At 39.5% G+C, this 20,971-nt stretch overlaps 1 protein-coding gene across 26 annotated transcripts in view; it reads right to left on the reverse strand.

Moving 5' to 3' along the window:
* The window catches only part of ARPP21 (cAMP regulated phosphoprotein 21), a 160,484-nt gene that overhangs the window by 92,773 nt on the left and 46,740 nt on the right, over positions 1-20,971 (reverse strand). For all 26 annotated transcript variants that reach the window (XM_043442849.1, XM_043442868.1, XM_043442867.1 and 23 more), the window contains exons 3-9: positions 19,366-19,532; positions 17,862-17,903; positions 16,964-17,053; positions 12,917-13,061; positions 11,386-11,464; positions 10,674-10,733; positions 9,809-9,949 (exon numbers count right to left, since the gene is read on the reverse strand). In XM_043442849.1, the coding sequence (XP_043298784.1) occupies positions 9,809-9,949; positions 10,674-10,733; positions 11,386-11,464; positions 12,917-13,061; positions 16,964-17,053; positions 17,862-17,903; positions 19,366-19,494 (686 nt within the window). In that variant the 5' untranslated portion in view covers positions 19,495-19,532. The remainder of the gene's footprint in view (positions 1-9,808; positions 9,950-10,673; positions 10,734-11,385; positions 11,465-12,916; positions 13,062-16,963; positions 17,054-17,861; positions 17,904-19,365; positions 19,533-20,971) is intronic.

Raw genomic sequence — 20,971 nt, forward strand, 5'->3', positions numbered from 1 at the left:
ATATTCAGGAAAAACACATCCATCACTTAAGCAGGGGTAGTCAAAGGAGCTTGTCTGAATCAATAATGTAAATATTATTGAGAGCAATGATATTTGTTACTCTGATATAAATTATGCAAAGGGCATCATCCACAACTGTTTTCAAAAAAATCTGTATTCAAACATTAGAAATTAATAGTACAAATAACTAATCATTTCTTGACTTACCAAAAGTATTTTGAAAGATTATAAAGTAACCATTTGAAGTTTGCATAAAAGGAATAAAATAAACATAATAAGATTTTTCCAGGTTGACTTTATAGAGACTTATCTAGAGGTAAGGAGTAATTTTCAGTTTAAACTCATGCAAACTGTAGTTTATGACCGAAATATTACATGTGACTGCACTAAAAATTACCAGTAATGCACTATCATATTAAAGCTTTTAAAAATCCTTTTAACCACTAATTTAACATCACAGCAATATTATTTCTTAGCCACAAAATGAATGAAACTACAGTAATATGGTATGGACCTTCATTTAAAGTGGTGATGAATTACTTTCAATGGATCAAGATGAAGATGTAACTCTAAGAAAAACTCCTCAAAGCTGCAAAAGGTCACACTATTTATTAAATTAATGACAACTAGAGTTTACTATGTATCTCGTGGCCATGCATTATACATGCCTGCATTTTTTAGTATATGTGCTGCTGAAGCAAGCACTACATGCCTACATTATTTTTCCTGGAAGACTTTAGTCCATGAGTTATTTCTACTGTCTGTTTATCATTCCAAAAAGCAGAGAAATCAAATCTAATGTTTTTTCTTGATTAAAAAAAAAATTTCTCTTCTTAGGTTTAAAAAAAGTGTTTTCCCACAATTCATAGCAGCTATCTGCTGTGGCACTCATCGTTCATGTGTAGAGAACAGCACTATCATTTCCAGTCCGTCTTGGGGTCCCCTAGTCAATCCTTCCAAAAGTTTGAACCAGCTCCTCATTGTTCTTGATTAGACAGACAAAGCTCATGAATTGAGAGGGACTTCCGTGATGGCTCCGGTGGTGAAGAATCTGCCTGCCAATGCACAGGAGACGTGAGTTTGATCCCTAGGTCAGAAGATCCCCTGGAGGAGGGCATGGTAACCCACCCCAGTATTCTTGCCTGGAGAATCTCATGGACAGAGGAGCCTGGCCGGCTGCAGTCATGGGGTCGCGTAGAGTTGGACATGACTCAGTGACTCAAAAACACCAATGGCTGAGTGAAACACCATTGCATAAGACTATCAAACTGTCTTACTCAACTGGTTCCCATTTTAGTTTTTTTTCTCACCTGAAGCTTAGAAAAAGATGAGCATGCTTTATTATGTTTTTTATCTTTTTGATCCAGAAGTATTTTCAGTGCTTTATTCTCACTGCCAGTTTCTTGAAACCAGATATATTACTTTTCTTCCAAGCAGTTCAGCTTAATCACTCCCCGCTTCCTCCCCCAAAATATACACAAATGAAGAATTCAATTCTGCTAGACACAGAGGAGCAGCAAGGGACATCTTTGAATTTCATCCTGAATAATGGAAAGATGATCATCAACATGCATACATCTTAACAAAGAAACGTGGCTGTGCATCACAGGATGAAATGTTTTATGTGTAACACATTCGTCGAAAATATTTTAATAGTCAAACACATTAGAGAAGTCTAAGTGGCCCTGTTCCCTTCACATGGGAAAATATTCAATTACAACATTGACAACCGATGTGCGTGTGTGCGTGTGTGTGTGTGTGTGTGCGCGCGTACTCAGTTGCGTCCGACTCTGCAACCCCATGGACTGTAGCCTGCCAGACTCCTCTGTCCATGGGATTATCCAGGCAAGAATACTGGAGTGGGTTGCCATGCCCTCCTCCAGGCACTTTCTGACCCAGGGATTGGACCCATGTCTCCTTCGTCTCCTGCATTGGCAGGTGGATTCTTCTGCTGGGACACCTGGGGAAGCACATTGACAATTGCTATTTCTTATTTATAAAAGAAAGTCCTACATTCTTCTTTACATATTTTATAATTTCCACTTTCATCTTGTCCTTTTGATTCTCTTTGAAATGAGACCACACCTTACAAATTCAGTACTCTAGCATTTAAGTCTGGAAACCAAACACCTTCAACCAACAAACTACAACTTCTCTTTCTCCTCTGTACCTCAATTCCATTTTTCCTAGAGCCATAGTGATACGCTCACAGCCTCTCCAGTAGCAGAAATCCTTAAGATTAACAAAGACACAGGAACTACACCATGAAGATTCATTGTAAACAGGCTCTGGCCTTCAACTTCCACCAAGGTACAAGCGCTAACATGACTGCTCCTCCTCAAGGTAGATCTAGAAGCAACAAAGGGAGCCTGTAGAAACTGGGCCTATTTCTGCTGCCTACAGGAGGCCAAGCTGCAGATGGAATGAACAAAGTCACCATAATCTGTCTCCCTTCAAAACTACCATACATAAAGGAAAATACCCTATGGAGTATTTATAGTATATAAATACTATAAATAGTTCATGTTTAGTGAACCTTCCTCTAAACTGCTGCAAACTGTGAAATACAGATAATGTCTTTACACACTTATACACCTAGGCTGGCACTTACATACCATGTATTCACACGCACATGCACACAGTCCTGATCAAAATGTTCCTGGCTCCTCCAATAAACTCTGAATAGAAAGAAGATGGATCTGATGTATAGCTTGTACTTCTGTGGAAACTATGGAATGTCTGAGAAATGCTTGGCACTTCAAAGAATTAAGAAAATGGGTCTTATCTCAGTTCTAAGTTTTGGCAGGACAGTTTTTAATCCAGTGTGTTCTGTGGTTCTGGAGTTTTGCATTACAGTTTTAGTATTCATCTTGGTATTAACATTAGCTGAGTTCTCTGTTTACTTTTAAAAAATTAAATGTAAATTAAGATTTTGTAAAAAAAAAAAAAAGAAAAAGAACAAGTGAAAAACAAATACAGTGGGTCTGGTCACAGTGAAAGGATAGTGTTTGGTTTGCTTCTTGATTTTATCATCATTTGGGGTATTGATTCTGTTCATGTTAGTTCTTGTTCTCCAAACCTCAATCATGGCTGAGTGACAGGAGTGGTGGATTTCAGGCTTGATCTTTTGTGAAGAGACCAGATAATTTCAAGACATGAATCTCAGCCTAGCTCTATCTGCCTAGGATGATGTGAGCTAGTTAGCTAGATACTTGGAAATTATTTTAAATGAATACAAAAGCTCTTTTTAAAAAAAGTTATATTTGAGATATTAACATTATAGAAGGTTTGTGCATGTTTCATTCCAAAATTAAACAGTAAATTATACATTCAATACTCAGAGGCCCATAAATAATTTCACATTGGGAAAGGAACATAACACAGTTTATTTTCTCTCCTCAACGACATGTGTCTGTCTCACCTACAGACTCTGGTGTTGTCTGAGGTATTTGAGGAAAACAATATGAGAAAACACATTGGAGAGAAATGATATGCAGGTTGACCAATGTTAATAAGTCTTAACTTTGGGCTGGAGAACTGTTTAAAGAAGTAGGTTGTGTGTTTAGGAAAAAAAAAAATCTCATGGTTTTCTTGAGAGGAATGTAATTCTTCATTAGGTTCCTGACCTTTGGCTTCAAGTCAGATGATTTTCAACACTTTTCCTATAAAAAGTGTAGAGTAAATTTGCCCTGTTTAGAAATGACGGGATGCCAACCAACCACTCAAAAGAGTTTCCAAGAGGCGCTGGAGACAGTGATACTAGGTCCTCTTCCGAAGATTAACAAGCGAGCATCGTCTCAGGACGCTGCACAGTTCACTCCCACTGCCACTCACATTCCAGCCAAAGGAAAAGAAGCAGAGTAGATGTGGGAAGAAGAGGAAGAGATAAATGCACTTCATCACCTGCCGGGAGTGAAGTGGTTAAGGCTCTAGAACTAAAGATTCCCATCTTCAACCTGAGCCCTTCAGGAAACTAAGCGAACAGACGCCCCTTGACCCTGCCGTGTTGCTGGCCACTTCTCACTAGTCTGCCCGAGAGGGTGGCGGGTCCCCAGTCCTGTTCAGAGGGAAGTCAGCATGCCTCATCTCAGGGATGTTTAACAAAGTCAACTGGGCTCGACTGCTTCACCTAGAGAGACGCTCTGTTGGGCTCAATCAGAACCAGTTTCATGGTTCTTGAGATTTATCAAATAGCTAGCTCAGTGGATCATCCTTTGGGCAACAAACAAGCAAACCATGGAGGTCACTATATACCACTCCTCACTCCTGGCCAAAACCCACGTCCACACTGGGAATCAGGCACTTGGGCTCCTGAGCACTAGACTCTTAAGTGTCACCCCCAACGTCTGCCTCTGAGTCATATTCTTGCTTCCTGCTTGTGAGGGCCTGTATCCTCTCTCCCCAGTAGACCTACCATTTCTTTCCTGGCTCTGTGCTCTTAGACTAGGGGATTGGAGGCAAAGATAGTGGGAGAATGTGAAAGACAGAAGAAAAAAATGCTCAAGAGATGACAATGTTTTAATATGAAGATTTTTTAAAACTAGTTAAACAGTTGCTCTGACACAAGCAAAGGCATTCAGATATACATGGGATTCTCTCTGCCTATGACTGATCTTGGCCCTTTGGAAAATATTAGGGAAAGTAGATGGTTTCTAGTCTTCAAATAATACACTTTGAACATGCATCTTTTCTCTTGGAGGGAGAAAAGGACAGAGGTGTAGAAATTGTCTAAGAAAAGAACAATGAGCTGCTCTGGACTACACAGGTAGAAAAATAAGCAAAAGAGAGAAAGTGAAAATTAGAAATAGACACAAAGAGAAGAACAAAGTTTCTCATAAAAAATAGAGACATGTATTTGCAGCATTTACACACATATATTTTAAAGCACTGTTCATCTTTTAACCTCAATCCTAAACATCAAAAGTAACATGGGACTCCCCTGCTGATCCAGTAGTTAAGAATGACAGGGACATGGGACACGAGTTCGATCCCTGGTCCAGGAGGATCCCATGTGCTACAGGGCAACTAAGCCCATGCACCACGACTACTGAAGCCCAAGTTCTAGAGCCCCTGAGCTACAGCTTCTAGAGCCCACACGCCTAGAGCCTGTGCTCCGCAACTAGAGAAGCCACGACAATGAGAAACCCACAATGAAGAACAGCTCCCGATCCCCGCAAATAAAGCAAGCCTGCGCACAGCAACAAATATCCAGCACAGTCACAAATAAAAACAGATTTTAAAAAGTAACATGATAGAAAGTAAATACATTCTAAATATCCCTTGCAGTGCCAAGTTGCACACACCCTAATACCTCTGCCCCAGATTTCCAAGGGGCTCATCTGCGGTGGCCAAATAATCTGACAGTTAACAGAGAATTCCAACAGAAAAAAATCTGTAAGTGCTAGAGATGAAAACATACTTCTGGCCATACGCTGGGGAAAGAGAGCCTGACTAAAGCAGAAAAAAGACCAAGCCTCAGTTCAAAAACTCCATTCATTATTTCAACAAGATAACAGGACATTCTAAGCAGAGGCATCGCCAATCATTAAGACCTGCGTTGTGGGCCGAGTGTTGTGCTGGATGGCGGAGGTGACATGCTCACTGTCCTCTACCTGCCTAGCCCTGAGAAACAGCCAGGGCAGGGCGGTGCCAGGGTAAGGTGACTTTTCTTTGCTAACTCTTCATAGCGCATCAGTTCACTTGGAAAAAGGCACCTTTTTGGAATGAATCCCAAATGAACACAATTCTTATTTCTTCCTCTCTCTGGATGACTACACCCTTAACCCCACACTCCTGTGGTTATGACATGAAAACATGCATCTGGACAACTGAGTTGCTTGGAAGAGTAATTTTGTGTTCACATGAAGGACAGGCTCATCTCCTGCACTGACATTATCTGTAAACACAGTTTTTTCATTCTTGAAAACACCAATTGAAACGGAGTATAGGAAGTTTCCACTGAATGGATAGCACTCCCTCTAAATACTGCATATTTTTTCCCCAAATGTCACACCATGTAGTGGTGATAAAGAAAATCTGGCAAATGCTGTCATATGGGAGGAAGTATCTGTTATTTACTGATACCACTGAGTTAACCTTCAAAAAGACTTTCTCCCTCAATCATTGTTTCTTATCAGACCACAAAAGACTTAGGAGTGGGAATTCTCAACCAATCCGGGAGATCTTGAGCATGTCGATCAAGATAGTCTGGACTGTTTTACCTTAAAGAGAGATTACTTAGTAACATTGTTCTTGGCATGAGACACCCTGGGTTGAGATTCCAGCCATGCTGATCATTGCTTCTCTGGAGGTCCAAAACCGAGTCTAGCATGCAAGCTTCAGTAGCTGTGGAGCCCTGCAGGATACGGAATCTTCCTGTACCAGGGATCAAACCTGTGCACTTAATGTTCTTCTTCTGTAAAATGAGGCTCTAATGACTTATGTTCTAAGTATGCTTTTAATATGAATGAAATAATATACATTAGATAAGATGTAAAGTAACCAGTACAACTGAACAAATAGTATGTAATGTTATTATAAGTGATTCTAACTATCTGAAAAGTCCGAGGTAATTTTTTCCATCATGAAAGGATGGATGTATTATATTTGAAGATATCAGAGAAAATACTAGACGTGACTGTAGTACACATGCATGTGTATATATAATCCCCACAGTCTGTTGTCATGACTTAAATATTTTGATCTTCAGGTGAAACTATTTTCTCTCCATGCAAAACTTAGTATTTTCAAGACACATTCTATAGGCACTTAAACTGCAGACAATCTAGAAAAACAGGAATTCTGGAAATAAATCCCAGCCAATATCTAGCTGACAGGCATCCACTTCAGAGAACATCTTACATGCCAGCATGGTCATTGAAAACGAAAAATTAAAAAAGGAAGTGTTTTCCCTTCCTCAGCCCTTAGTTCAGTTTCATACCTTCCATCCACAGTTTTCTGCATTTCTCCCAATCTCTAATGACGTTTAAAATATGCATCTCTATGCATTTGTTTTGGGGTACCATTAAAGTGTACACATTGAAACGATATCGCCCAAATACAAAACCCACAAGGAATCATCTGAGGAACTTCCATCTCAGCCTCCTTCCTTTATAGAAATGGAAACATTTTCATCTAATAATATATCTAACCCAATATGGTCCCCACAATCATCATAGGCCAGTAGTCCTGATGGCACAACTCTTAAAATTTTCAAAGTCAAAAATATGCAAGACACCTAGAACCTGAAGAGATGTTATCTTTTGAACTTTAACTCCATGAAAACATGGCAACAGACTTTCAAAGGCAAATATAATTTCCCACATAACTACATTTTTCCTTTGCTAAAACTGCTCAAAGTAACTCAGGTCCTGAAAATGTGACTGGATGCTATTTATAAAAGGACATCAAATTCATCTTCTTCTCTTATTCTGAAAGATATTAGCTTCCCCCATCCCCATTTCAATCTCTGGCAAGAGCTACTCACAAGTCAAGGATGGCCAGAAAGGTGTCTGGAATAGAGTGGTGGGATTTGATACAGCTGTGGATGAAAGATTATTAAATTCAGCTCTTCAGGAAATACCTTGATTGTCCATGACATACAGTCATTCGTCATTTTTGTTTAGGAGTCACAGAGTGGGGACTAAATGTTGATGATCAAAGGCAGGAACTAGACAAAACGCCTAGCAGCCCAGGCACTTTGTTATAGGAACAATACCTGAATGTGTTTCCTGCACAAGTTCTCCTTCTGCTCTTCCTCAAGGCATAAACACATGGCATCTATTGGAAATTGGCCATTAAAGGAAAAAAAAAAAAGCTAGTGTTCTTTTGGAAGTGAAGAAGTCTGATTATATGATGCTCATTAGCAGAAAAGAAAAGCTTTAAGGGACAAATTATGTTCTCCAGTGGTATTTGGAAACTTGCAAGAATCACAAGGATTCTGAGAAGATTTGACCTGCAGAATTTCTGAAATAAAAGGAATGTTCTGTATATTCTCCAATAGGTATACCTGAAATATGGCTAGCCTGACAGAGGAACTGAATCTTAAAGCTTAAATTATATTTCAATTTAATTAATTTGAAATGTAAATAGCTATATATAACTAGTGACTACTGTATCAAACTGACTGCAAGTTTGGAGCCATTGCTGAGTTACCAAGAGCCTTTATACAAAGAGTGTTTTATTTTCTCAAGAACTGTTTGACAAGGAAACAGGTCTCAAACATGTGTATTAATATTTATGACTATGCGACTGCAAAATCAGGGTGAATTAAACATAAATGCACTGTCTCTACTAGTTGAAACCACATCAATCTACTTGATCTATGGGCTTTTCCACGTCTGTTACGGCCTTATAGAGAAAAGAATTAAAAGGACAGAACTGCCTGCCTAGTTTGCAGTCCATGTGTCCCTGCGTTACAGTATCTGAAAATCGTAAGAAAAACCAGAATGAAGAATGAAAAACAACAGCAATGACTAGGAGTATTTAATAGACAGGGAAGGATTAAAGGACAGTGACCTTTCAGTCCTACTACTGTTCAAAATAGGAGGTCCATGTGCCAACCATCAGATAAAGTGGAAAGCTGATAAATTTTAAGATGTGTTTTGCCCTCACAATAAAATGCAACCACAGGACCCAAGACTTCTGAAGCTCAAGGGCCTTTAAACATTAACCATTCCAAACTCTCTCCTGCACATAACATAACAAATAATCTGAAGTCCAGAGAAGAGAAGCGCTCAGTGTCCCTGAGAAGAGAGCCAATCTCAGGAGCCCCAGATCTCCCAGCTAGAGTTCTCCCGACTATGACCTTCACACTCATTCTGCCTAACACAGACCGAGCCTTGAGCAGAGAAGGGGTCTCATCTCCACCCCAACAAGGCCCAGCCTCCAGAGAATAGAAACTAATGTCTGAACCACATTGCTGTGCCTGACACAAAAGTTCCCTTCAGTAACATGGCATTCCTAACAATCATGCGATGTGCGCAATTTACCAAACACAACTGTCTTAAGAAACTGCTTTATAAGAGGACAGTTTTTCAGTTTAATGTGTACTGTGCTATAAAAATGGTCTGTGCTTAAAGGAGATGTAGGTTCAGCAGACACATTTCGAAGTTTCTAAAGCAAATGACCACTCATTTTATGTTTTCAGTGACACCATGAAAACACAGTGAGACAGAAGCAAACAACTGTTGAAAGAAGCAAAACAACAAGCAACCTTCTTTTAGAGCCAGAACTTAGATATTATCGGGCTCAAAAAACTCTGATATTATAAGTGAAAAAAAACCCAAGAGGGCACATTTTACATGACTTATTTCAAATCACCCAGGTAGTAAGTAAAAGAACTGGGTCTTAGAGGCCAGACTTCAGTCTCCAGGTTTGGAGTTTTTGTTATTCTAGACACCACGGTAAGATCAACGTGTTGACACCAGAAAAAGAAAGAAAAGGATAATTATCCTATATATGTTATTGTTGTTTTAAAATGTCTGTTATTTTTAATCAGAGTTGTAGCTGACATAACATGTTCCTTTGGTATATAACCGCATGGATTACTAATGGAAGGAAGAAAATTGTGTTTCAGGAGCTATGTAACAGAACTGGGAATAAATACACTTTACGGCCTAAATTTTATCAACTTTCCTGGTCCACAGATAATCTTCTATAGATAAATGCCACTACTGTTGATAAGAGCAAGAGATGAATAACACTGTACATTTTAAATGCCATGTACTTTGAACTGTATATTGTGTTCTTATAAACGAATCCACAAGAGAAAAAGGAAATGCTAAATAAATACAGTGAAGGGGCTTACATTCTTGTGTTGCTGGTCTTGTTGATGATGACCGATTTCCCTGTTTGATCGACATTGTGATCCAGCCCAAAGTAAGCGGCCACTCGATGGACAAGCATCCTCTGATAGGATGACATCTGAGGAAACTTTTTATAGTGGTTACTGGAAAGGAATACAAGAAACAGCAGCATCAGCATTTTCATTTCTGGCCCGTAGTACATATGAGAGATACACACACAAAACTGTTTCTTTTTCATCCGAACCATTAAGCTTATTTCATTCCTGGCATCACTCGATGTTCTCATTTCCAGACCAATTTTCCACTTATAGATGTATTGATTAAAGTACAATAAGTGTTTTTGTTTTACAGTTGTGCATTTCTCAGACCACAGAGAACTTAATGTTTGTTGGAAAGTATATTCTGTTTTAGTCCAGGAGACCTTATCCACAGAGCCAGGCACAGCAGCAAATGACATGACATAATATGGGACTGCAGATGTCTATCTGGAGATGTCACTACACGGCTGACACTGAAAGCAGTGCAATTATTTCCAGGCATAACTGACTACAGCCAGCTGGAGCCCATTAAAAAACTATAATAAAAACGAAAAGGGTCGCTTCTTGTTCCTGCTACTCAATGCTAATCAGTGGCCCCCTGTTTATAGCCATTTTGTCAGGAATTTAACAAGCAGGAGTACACATGGTCCAAGCAACAATTCCCATCAACACATAGCTCCTAACTCCAACAGCATCTCTATTTAATGAGTCAGCAAACACATTAAATAATGTTTTATCTACCCCTAAATCTTTCCAGAATGAGTAAGTAAAACCATACAGCAAACCAAGACACATCAGATTCATTAACCGGCACTGCGATTCAACATACTTGTTGTCACCAATGAAATCAATAATTTCCTGCTCCATTTTCAGGAGGATCATCCTGTCTCTGCAAAATAAATGTTAAAATGAAGAGGCTTTATGGACTGTCCATTCCCAAAGACTTAACAGTTTCATTTACATGTATGGAAAAGATGGTTTAAATCTACGTAGCTACAAATCAGCATGTAACTCTTTTCTGAAATGTGATGTCAAAATAGCTGTAATTCCATTCTCCTTAAGGGGATTTCTCATCTGTTAAGTACGTTCTACTACTGAAACATTTGTAGTTTTTAATGTTAAGACAAGCAAGGTATTAGGCCCATAAAACACACCAAGTAAATTGTACATTTTAAATTAATAGGAAACTTTAACAAAGCTAAGCCCAAGTAGTTGGTTCAACAGCTGCCCCGAAGCATATTTATTTGACATTGCTTCTCATTCCCTATATTTTCCCCCTTAACAGGTATCTCTTTGTGACCAGAAAAGCAGAACTTTAAACTATAATTTGTTCACTGGACAAGTACCCAGGAATTAAGACTAGCTAAAAACAGCAAACATGCAAACTATTAGCAGAAAAGAGAAAATACAAGAGACAGTTTAAGACACAGAGATGGACTCAGCCTTCTACAGCTTCCCTCTTAGAAGTGTTTGCATGAATGACTTTATTGTAACATTCTACTTGACTCCTCTAAAAACAAGAGATTTACTTAATGATTTACCTGGAATTATTCTTTAACGTGTTAATCAGAAACTCATGTAAATCTATGCCTGTAGAATCCGTATATTCTTGGCTGCAATCTGAAACAAACAGCAGGGTGGAGTTATGAGAAAGGGCCGTGGGGAGGTGGGCTGAAAAGGGTTTTCCCAACCTTTCCCTTTTCCCTTATGCTCAGGTAAACTTTAGGTGAATCTACTGGTGTTAGAGATACATGTTACGAAACTAGCAACCTGGCAATATTAAATCAGGATGAAAATCAGATTCGGGATTAAGAACACCCAGTAGATTTCCAGTGTGGAAAGACCTAGCTGTCACAGGAGAGGAAGTGGGCACAGTCTGGGTGGGTGGGTGGGCGGAGTCAGATGTCATGTGTTCATTTTGGGCTGTCAATCAGCAAGGGCATGACCTCTCCATGACAGTGATGGGTACTCCCAACCCACAGAGAGAACTCTCAAGAGTTTGAGATACCATGGAACCCTCTTACATTGGAGAAGGCAAAAACTGAATGTTCTGTTATAAAACTGTCTAAATATTAACTGATACAAAATATAGGAGGGCATTAAATATTTCCAAGTCTTTCAAGTCTTTTGATGCTGTCTAAAGTTTAATTTCTAAAGCCATCTTAGGAGGCTGTATTTGTTTACTGTCGGATACACCTTGGTTTTAGATGTTCAGCAGCTGAGACAATCGTTACAAGCAGATCTGTGGTTATGCAGCATATGTGAAGTAGTTGTCCTTTCTCAGCTGATTAAATGCCTTATACTGTCTCAGGTATTTAAAAAAATTAGTCTATTGCCAATCTGTTTATTCATGGAATTCTTCATATCAATTTAATTTTGTTTTTACTTATGCTTTTTTTGGTTTGTTTGTTCTACTTTTGTATAATTATATGTAAGGCAACAAGTCGAAAAGTCTGAATTGTAGCTTTGGGGTTTTATAAGGAATGACTTTAGGAGAAGAAATTTTTCCTGAAGTAGAAGTGCGTATGTTTTACATGAGACGTGGTGGGGCAGTATATGGGTTGCAGACACCGAATTCATTTAGGCCAGATAAAATGTTAACATGTATTCCATTGACACTGATATATACATCTGCGCTCTGGGGACACCACTTACCACTTATCATCTGAGAATTGCTAATCCACTATCTGTCTTTTAAGATAAACATGAAACTTAAAAGATATAAAACTGGGTACCATGACTGTTCATCAATTCAAATTAACTGGACTAATAAATGTGAATTAAGAACAGGTTTATATTCACTCCCTTGTATAAACTTCTCAAAAATACATCCAAATGAATATCCAAAGAAATATGTGATCCTAAAAATAACCTTTTTAGATACACAAAAATGACACCATGAACAGAAAAAAATCAAGTGCACATCATCTTTTACACACACACACATACATATACAAATAAAATTTTATGCAAATTTTGCTGGGAGGTGATATTTGTGTAAAGTCTAGAATGTATTTTGTGACTAGTTATGTATCCAAACTGAGTAAGTTAAGGAAACATTTTCACATTCACCTTTTGATAACATTCTGATCTTGGGTTTTTCAGAGGTTTTATCTTTGTTTTTATCCTTTTCTTTTTCTCTTTCAGAGTCATCTTTCCTAGATTTATCCTCCTCTTGCAGGCTGGGAAAACTGGAAAGCTGTAAATGAATTGATTCCTGTTGGGGAAAAAATATAATAATTTAGGGCCAGATTTAAGAATCTCTGTCTGGTTTCCATTTTGCATAGAGATTATTAAGAACAGGAAAATGAAAGCCAGGTACAGATTTTTTTTTTCTTAAATGGTAAAAAAATTATACCTGTCAGAAAAATAATTGCTCTTTAAGATGAATTAACTTTGGAGGTCAATGGAAGGTCATGAGAAGTAGCTAGTACTAAAACTTTGCCTTGTGAATATTAACTGAAAGCAAGCTAAATTCCTACAGATCACAACTCTTATTTTCTCTATAGGTTTATTTTTAAACACTTAACAAAAATTTCTTTATCAATAAGTTTGCATCGTAGCTACTATCATGTCTTAAAAATTAACATAAAAAAGAGGTTTCTGCAAGTTCTTTTATATAATTCCTTGAACGGAAAAAATTGGCACAAGCACAGACAGACAGATATTACATGAATCAAAATTACAGAAAAAAACAGACATAAATAAAGGCGATAATAGCCCATTTACAAGTAAACTTCTGCTTCAGAGCCACATAAATATTGATTTCTATCACTATGAAAAATAAAAATACAGAATTGAAGGAATCCTAGATATGGGTTATCCTATGTCACTTACAAAAGCTATTAATAAAGCATTAAAACTTATAATAAGCACTGCCTTTTGGAAAAGGTAGAAAATAGGACTATATTTTCCATCAATTAAATATAAATAATTAATATTATTTTAATCTTAGTATCAGTGAATCCTTTCAAGATGTAAGAGTCTCTTGAACTAATGCTTGGTTGACCACTTACAGTATTTGGACTGGATCCACTTTTGTATTTATTGATTTTGCACTGAAACAGATCATTTCATATGAACTCATGTATCAGCCATTTGGATGATAGTATGTTCACTGTTTTGAAGAAGAATGAGCCAAATTATGTTTTTCAGTTTTATGAAAAAACTATGCTATGATTAAAACTATGACAAATGAGCCAACATTAAGCCCACTGGTTCTTATGTAAGAGATCATCTAATGGGAAAACTTTCTTCCACTGGCAACATTAACATTTATGATGAAGGGGAAAAAATATTCCCAATGACTAATAGCGTTTCCCACTGAAAACTAAACCAAGACTCTTCTACATGTGACTAAACTGATGTCTCTACATCCTCAAATTATGGCCAATCTGGGAGTCTTAATGGTTCTTGGTAAACCTAGCTGATCTGACAAGCAGAAAACCAAAGTCCTCCAATGGCAAGTTTCTTTTTCGGGAGGGGGTCTATTGTGTATTCTGGGCTGGAATAAAAAGTCACCATGGTTGGAAAGTTGCATGATACAGAAGATGAAATAAAACACATTCTCATGGTAAATATTGATCTTAGCCGGGTTTCCTGATATCTGCAAGTTCATCCTGGGGATGGACATATACAAACTATCCTGGGGATGGCCATATACGAATCCGAGTGTAATTTGATGATAAGGTCTTTTATCAGAGCACTTGGGAAAGAAATGTCTTAGTCTGCAAAGATTCAGGCAGACCTTGGTGTTACAGTTTGCTTCCACTTGCTAAGGAAAAAGCTGTAATATTTTTGCTCCGAGTGGGGAAGAATTGATTCGACAGTGGGTCAGGAGAGGAAAGCGAGGGTCCCAGGTCAGGAAGTGGTCTCATTACTTCTTCAAAACCGATTGATCCATTCAGCCTCGGTAAGTTTAAATCTAAAATCAAAGAGGCTTGGAAATATGAATGCAACAGCAGAGGCCAAAGGACATTATTTTAAAAAAAAAATGTACAAAGTCCTGCCATGTGTTGACAAACAGAATACTCAGAAAAACACCTGCCTTTTCTACACGTTATGGTGTTGAAAGAATACACGAAAGTGCTATAGAGTTGGTAAAAAACAATCTGTTCTTTTTTAATATTTTTATTGATATGCTCAATAATAAAATACAAGTGTTAAATACATCAGTACAGGATAACTTTATCTCCAACAACAGGAAAAGAATGATTCAAGTTGCAGTAATACACTGATAGGTAAAGAGTATAACATTAGAAAAGAAACACTTCCTTTAACTTAAGGACAGACTGAACCATCTGCTATGGGTCTGAGATCAAGTAATACAGGTAGCAAGAGTTTTTTCCCACACAGGAAAATGAAGGCAGTTTTCCAAATACTGTGAGTACACACACATTGGGGGAGCCATACAATTCGTATACCGTACACTTCAGCCAGTGTTGTCAGGGGTTCAGTTCCCACATGTTAAGTGCCGGTGGTACCTAATGAAGGCATTGTATACAAGCTCAAAGGTCTGCTTCTTTATTCTCTAAAAGAGCAGCATGGCCACTTGCTTATATGTGTGTGTGGTGGGGGGCAGGCCTTGCTCCCACCGCCTCAGCCAGTCCCAAGGAAGGCTTGCAAGGTCTAATTCCTACAAAGCTAGTCTCAGTTACTCAGCATGGGGCCAGCAGGAGCCAAGTACCATTTGCCTCTTATTTCTCTGCTCCAACTGCAAGGAGTAACCTAGACTTAGGTCCAGGGTGGGCACAATGATACAGATGATCACTTGAAAAAAATCTCCTCCCAGTACCTCATCAAATAGGATTAAAAAAATCAGATGAAATCTATAAAGGCTGTGTTCTTCTGCCTGGCATTCGGAGTAGAGGACCACTGGGGCATTATTTCTCCCAGAGTCTATCATTCTGCAGAATTAACATGTATTGCGTGCATTACATCACAAGCCGTCCATCCACATTGAATGATATAAGCTGTGATATTCGCCTTATTCCCCCTTTTGAATCTCCATACAAAGAAGAAGCACAAATAAAATGCTGAACAAAAGCCACATGTTTCTCAGAGCCCAAGGAAAATAAAGCTTGTATGAAACATAGTGATGGCTACTGAAAGCTAGCCCGCCCCTGGCGTATGACATGGGTGGCAGGTTAAGGAAATGAGGCTAGGGGGAAAAAAAATACTCTAAGGATGAAATCTACGAGGAATTTATTTTTGGTCCTTTTAAAGAAAGTGCTCTCAATGCTCTCTGTATCCATGAGGAAAATTTTGAGAATTTTAATTAAATTATAAAGAGAAAAGCAAAACACAGCCCAACAAAAATAATGCTAACTTAATCAATTTTTCCTCCTCTGGGTTCAGATAAATCATTTTACTTTTGTCCTGACTGCTCTCAGCCTCTGATAAAATAAGGAAAAACTTTAACAGCAAGACCATTTTTCTAAAAGCAAATACGATGCCTGAAAGGCAAACAAAAATAAATACAATGTGAAGAGTTTTGTTGGAAGTTGAATTTTTAGAGCTGAACAGCCTTGCTGTAAGGAGCAAAAATCAGGTGTAAGGATGTGCAGCAAAGTGTTAACAATATTAACTTAAATTCTCATTCATCTCAGATTTATTTCTGGACCATTTTTCCAGTAGTGAGAAATCTCCACCAAAGGCCCTAAAAGTATGTCTCCAAAGCTCAATGCACCTTATTCACTATTTCTGAAGTTTCATAAGAGCCAAAATTTGTGTTTTTATAGGCAAGTGCATCTTGGGGAGGTAAGACTCTCCACTGAGGGAGGAGACGCGGTACTTAGGACTGTATTTGGTTCAGTCTGATCAAGGGAGAGCCTTTGAGGAATAGCAGCACAACCGTGCTTACATTTTAAGTTTTAATCTAAATTCTTTTGAATTCCTTTCCATGTGCAGTGTTCAGAGGGTCTGGAAAAAAAACAAATGTAATACTTTGAGACTGTTCAACTAAGTTAGGATGTCTCAGAAATGGGGGAGGGAGCTGGACTTTGTCCTTCTTCAACTAGTTTGTGCTCCCCCCCAAAACACTGTTTAACGCCAAATGAACGCTCATGCACACAAAAGTGGATCCCCTTCATCCATGACCCATAAAGACAGGGCGTATACCTGATCCTGAAGACTTTCCCCTCCTGGTCTGGCCGAGGACTCTTCACAGACAGCAAGGCTGCGAGTCAGTTTACCTTTTCCTGCTCCTGACTGGGGAGGGGAAAGAAATGGGAAGGAAAGGAAAATAAAGAAAAAAAAACAACAACAACCCGGAAATACACTCAAGGCTGTCAAACCATCTCCACCTTCTCTGGACATTCCCAAATCAAAATTTTTAAAAGCCAGCTTCAAATCCGTAGCTCAGGGCTGTCTACACTGGTTCCAGTCTACACTGGTTCCAAGTGTTGGACCCCTGTGCGGACGGGGACAATGTGTCTACTTTGGCTCAGAGCATCGGATCTGTGTTGATGCCGATGCAGGTGGAGGAGAGGGTGGAAGAATAAATTTAAACAAAACTCTTAGCAAACTGCCCATCGCACTGGGAAGGTACAAAGAATGTACAAGCAAGGAGGAAAAGACAACACAGATGAATTTCTACTAAAACTGGGTTTGAAGGTGATCTGACTGAGAAAATATGTTAAAAGTTGAAGACTGTATCCTAAACATCAGAACCTGTTTACTGCAAGGCAGAAATGAATCGGACATACAAAACAATTTCCCCCAAATTTGATTTAAAATGAAAAGAAAGTGAGCAGTGATTCATTTGTAAAGCACTGTCAAAGTTGCCAGGATCAAATATATATATATACACTGCAGCTATGCGAACCCTAAATGCTCTAATGAAAAAGCACATAAAGCAAGCCAAAAAGAGCGATGCCAACACAACCACATTTAAACACAGGCAGCACGGATGCAGCCGAGACCTACATCCAACCCTGGGCCTCCCTGGCAAATCCTCGAACCCTGTGTGACATATGCAACCAGGATAGCAGGTCAGTGTACAGCTCCAGAACCCTACCTTGGATTTTCTTCTCTCTTGGTTCTGAGCTGCCAGCCGCCTCTGTATGTGAGAAACAAAATCAAACAAACAAACAAACAGTCAACCAACAACCAGGAGAGGGAAGTGGGGGGAGACAGACGGAGAAAAAGGTGTCACTAGAGTTGAAAAATCAATAACAACAGCAATCAGGTATTATAACCACTGAGGAGGACTCCTCCTGACCTTGCTCCCCCAAAACTTTTGACCATTTGGCTTTTCTCCTTCCCTCCTTACAGAAGCTCATGTGCTTAGTTGCTCTGTTGTGTCTGACCCTTTGTGACCCCACGGACTCTAGCCCGCCAGGCTCCTCTGTTCATGCGATGCTCCAGGCAAAAACACTGGAGTGGGTTGCCATTTCCTTCTCCAGGGGATCTTCCCGAACCGAGGACTGAACCTGTGTCTCTCACATCTCCTGCACTGGCAGGCAGGTTCGTTACTGTCTGGGCCACCAGGGGAGTCCCGCAGAAGCTTGCTGGGGAGAGCAAAGGCTGGCCTTGAGGTCATCTGGCCATTATGCCAGTATCTGCCTTTGCGCATTTATGAAATAAAAACAGTTAACACTTTTGTAGTTTGGGTCAAAGAAAATCGATACAGGTTATTTGCAAGTCCAGTTTGTTTTCCATCTACCAAATCTCCTTCTCTCATAAATCCTGACCACTTAACCATATCATTTTTTGAGTACTCTCAATCACCCCCAAACTGCCCCTGCCTCTCCCAGGGCATTCTCTCTCTCTTTCTGGCTGGGAATTCTAAGCTTTTCTGCTAATAAGAATTGATGCTTAGCCTGCGCAAGAAGGTCAACAGAGCCAACAGAGATCATGTCTTTGATATTTCTTGGTCTGTCATGAGCTGGCCCTTCCTCTTTTCATGGAATACAAATCCATTTTTAAAACTCAGCTAGTATAAAGCTACCTCAGGAGAAGCCCTCCACTAACTCCTTGAGGTGGTCTAGAAATTAATATGGAGAAGCTGTGGGCAAACTCAGCCATTAAATATATTCTTTGGCCATATATACACACACACACACACATATATATGTATTATTTCAAAGGGCATTTTGACCACAATGTACTGTTTAATCAGAAAAAAAGGACTAATAAATGGGAAAAGAGAAGATTTGTTTTATGAATTTTCTATTCATTTTACTTGGGACTCCCAGGTGACTCAGTGATAAAGAATCCGCCTGACAATGCAGGGGGGAGATGTGGGGTCAAACTCTGGGCCAGGAAGATCCCCTGGAGGAGGAAATGGCAACCCACTCCAGTATTCTTGCCTGGAGGATCCCATGGACAGAGGAACCTGGGGGCTCTGGTCAATGGGATTGCAAAGAATTGGACGCAACTAAGCATACATACACACGTTCATTTCACTGGTCAAACTCTTTACAGGTAAGAAGACAAACAAACAAACCTTCAGAGTATCTTCAAAATGAAAGAAAGGGGTGCACACAGCGGTGTGACAAATGGGATTTCTCCAGGCTCACCTGTAATTCCAGTTTCTCCTCCTCGTCCAGACTCTCAGATTTAATCACACCGTTCTCCGGAGTGGCCGTCTCCTGCTCAGGCCCACCTTCCCCCACTATGGTCTGACTCAGGTCTCCTGGCTCAGACATTCTCCCAGATGCAAATTAAAATCACAAGGTTTGACACCCTATAAGGTGAAGACATCAGAAAGTAAAGTCAGTGCAGGGTGAAGTCTTGACCATTATGGTTGAGATACTGGATTCCTCCCTTTGTTCTCAAAATCAAACGAGCAACTCCAGCCTCCCTGCCAATTGCACACAAAGAGAATAAAACAAGACCAAATCAAGTACCCCAGACAAACACCAAGAGGCAGATTTGGTCACTCAATCCACAACCCTAGACACACACACACACACACACACACGCTCCTATCAATACACCTTGCTGTCAGGGTGGATCAATACATCTTAAACTGAGACACCCAAGTCCCACATACCTCCCGGTCCCTATGCTCCACTCCAAAGTGGAAGCAGAAGAAAAAGAGAGTATTTCCCCAACGCTTCCTCCGCTTCCGAGTTGGGAGGTGGTACCTGTTCTGCAGCATCTAAGATGACTCACAAATGATTTGCAAGTTTCAACCACAGACATACCTTCCTGGGTCTAAGGAATTCAGTACACTCCACCAGAGGAGAAATCAACGTAAGGGGTAATAATTCAGAACACATAGGGGATCCCGAGTTGGCAAGAAACCATCAGGGACTTCAGACTTCAAACTGACAGAGACATTATTAAAAGCAGAAGCTCTCCCCCCAGCCCGTCAGTGACTGGTGCTGTGGAGATCCTTCAGAAGCAAGTCTCAGGCAGGGAGCTCCAATGAAGTTATCACAACTGAACTGCAATGCTCCAGGCTCATAAGAGATGACTACACAGATGCTAGAAATGACTTTTCAAAGTATAAACCTGTTACTAGTATTTTTTTTTCTCCCTACCTCCATAAAGCCCCTGACACTTCCCCTTCTGATGTGCTGTCAAATGAGGCTCATAAACAGTTCAGCATTTACTTCCTCCTCAGTTTTTTTTTAAGAAAGAAAAAAGGAGAAAAAGGAAGGAAAGGAAAAAAAGAGGAAGGAAAGAAGGAAATTAAAAAAGGACAGAAAGACCTTGTAGCCTAGAAAGTCACTTCTTTCACAAAAATTCCCAAGTAATGGCTGTCCTGTTCCCAGTTATTACTATGGTAATTATTAATGGACATATCAGTGTCTTGATATGTCTCTCTGGGAGTGTTTAATTACCATATACTAATTCAGTAACTTTATTTCCAAGTGGACATAGGAGGCATGAGAAAAATCTAATAACACAGTAATTTCTGTTGCAAATATGCTAAGACCTAACATGACAGGACAGATGGTATCTAATGATATTGTTTAAAAAAAAAAAAAACACAGGCTCAGTTGGCAAAGGATTGTGGGAATGGAAAAGGAAAAGTTTTCATCAGGGATGATGGCTGGAGTCTGTGAGGGGCAGTGAGCAAGGCTCTTGAGGAGGTTTGAGGATATCCCCTTCAGTGTATCTGACAGATCCCTCATATTTCAGTGACACGGGGGAGAGATGCAGTTAACCAAATAA

This window comes from Cervus canadensis, chromosome 22, assembly GCF_019320065.1.
Source record: "Cervus canadensis isolate Bull #8, Minnesota chromosome 22, ASM1932006v1, whole genome shotgun sequence".
Lineage (NCBI taxonomy): Eukaryota > Metazoa > Chordata > Mammalia > Artiodactyla > Cervidae > Cervus > Cervus canadensis.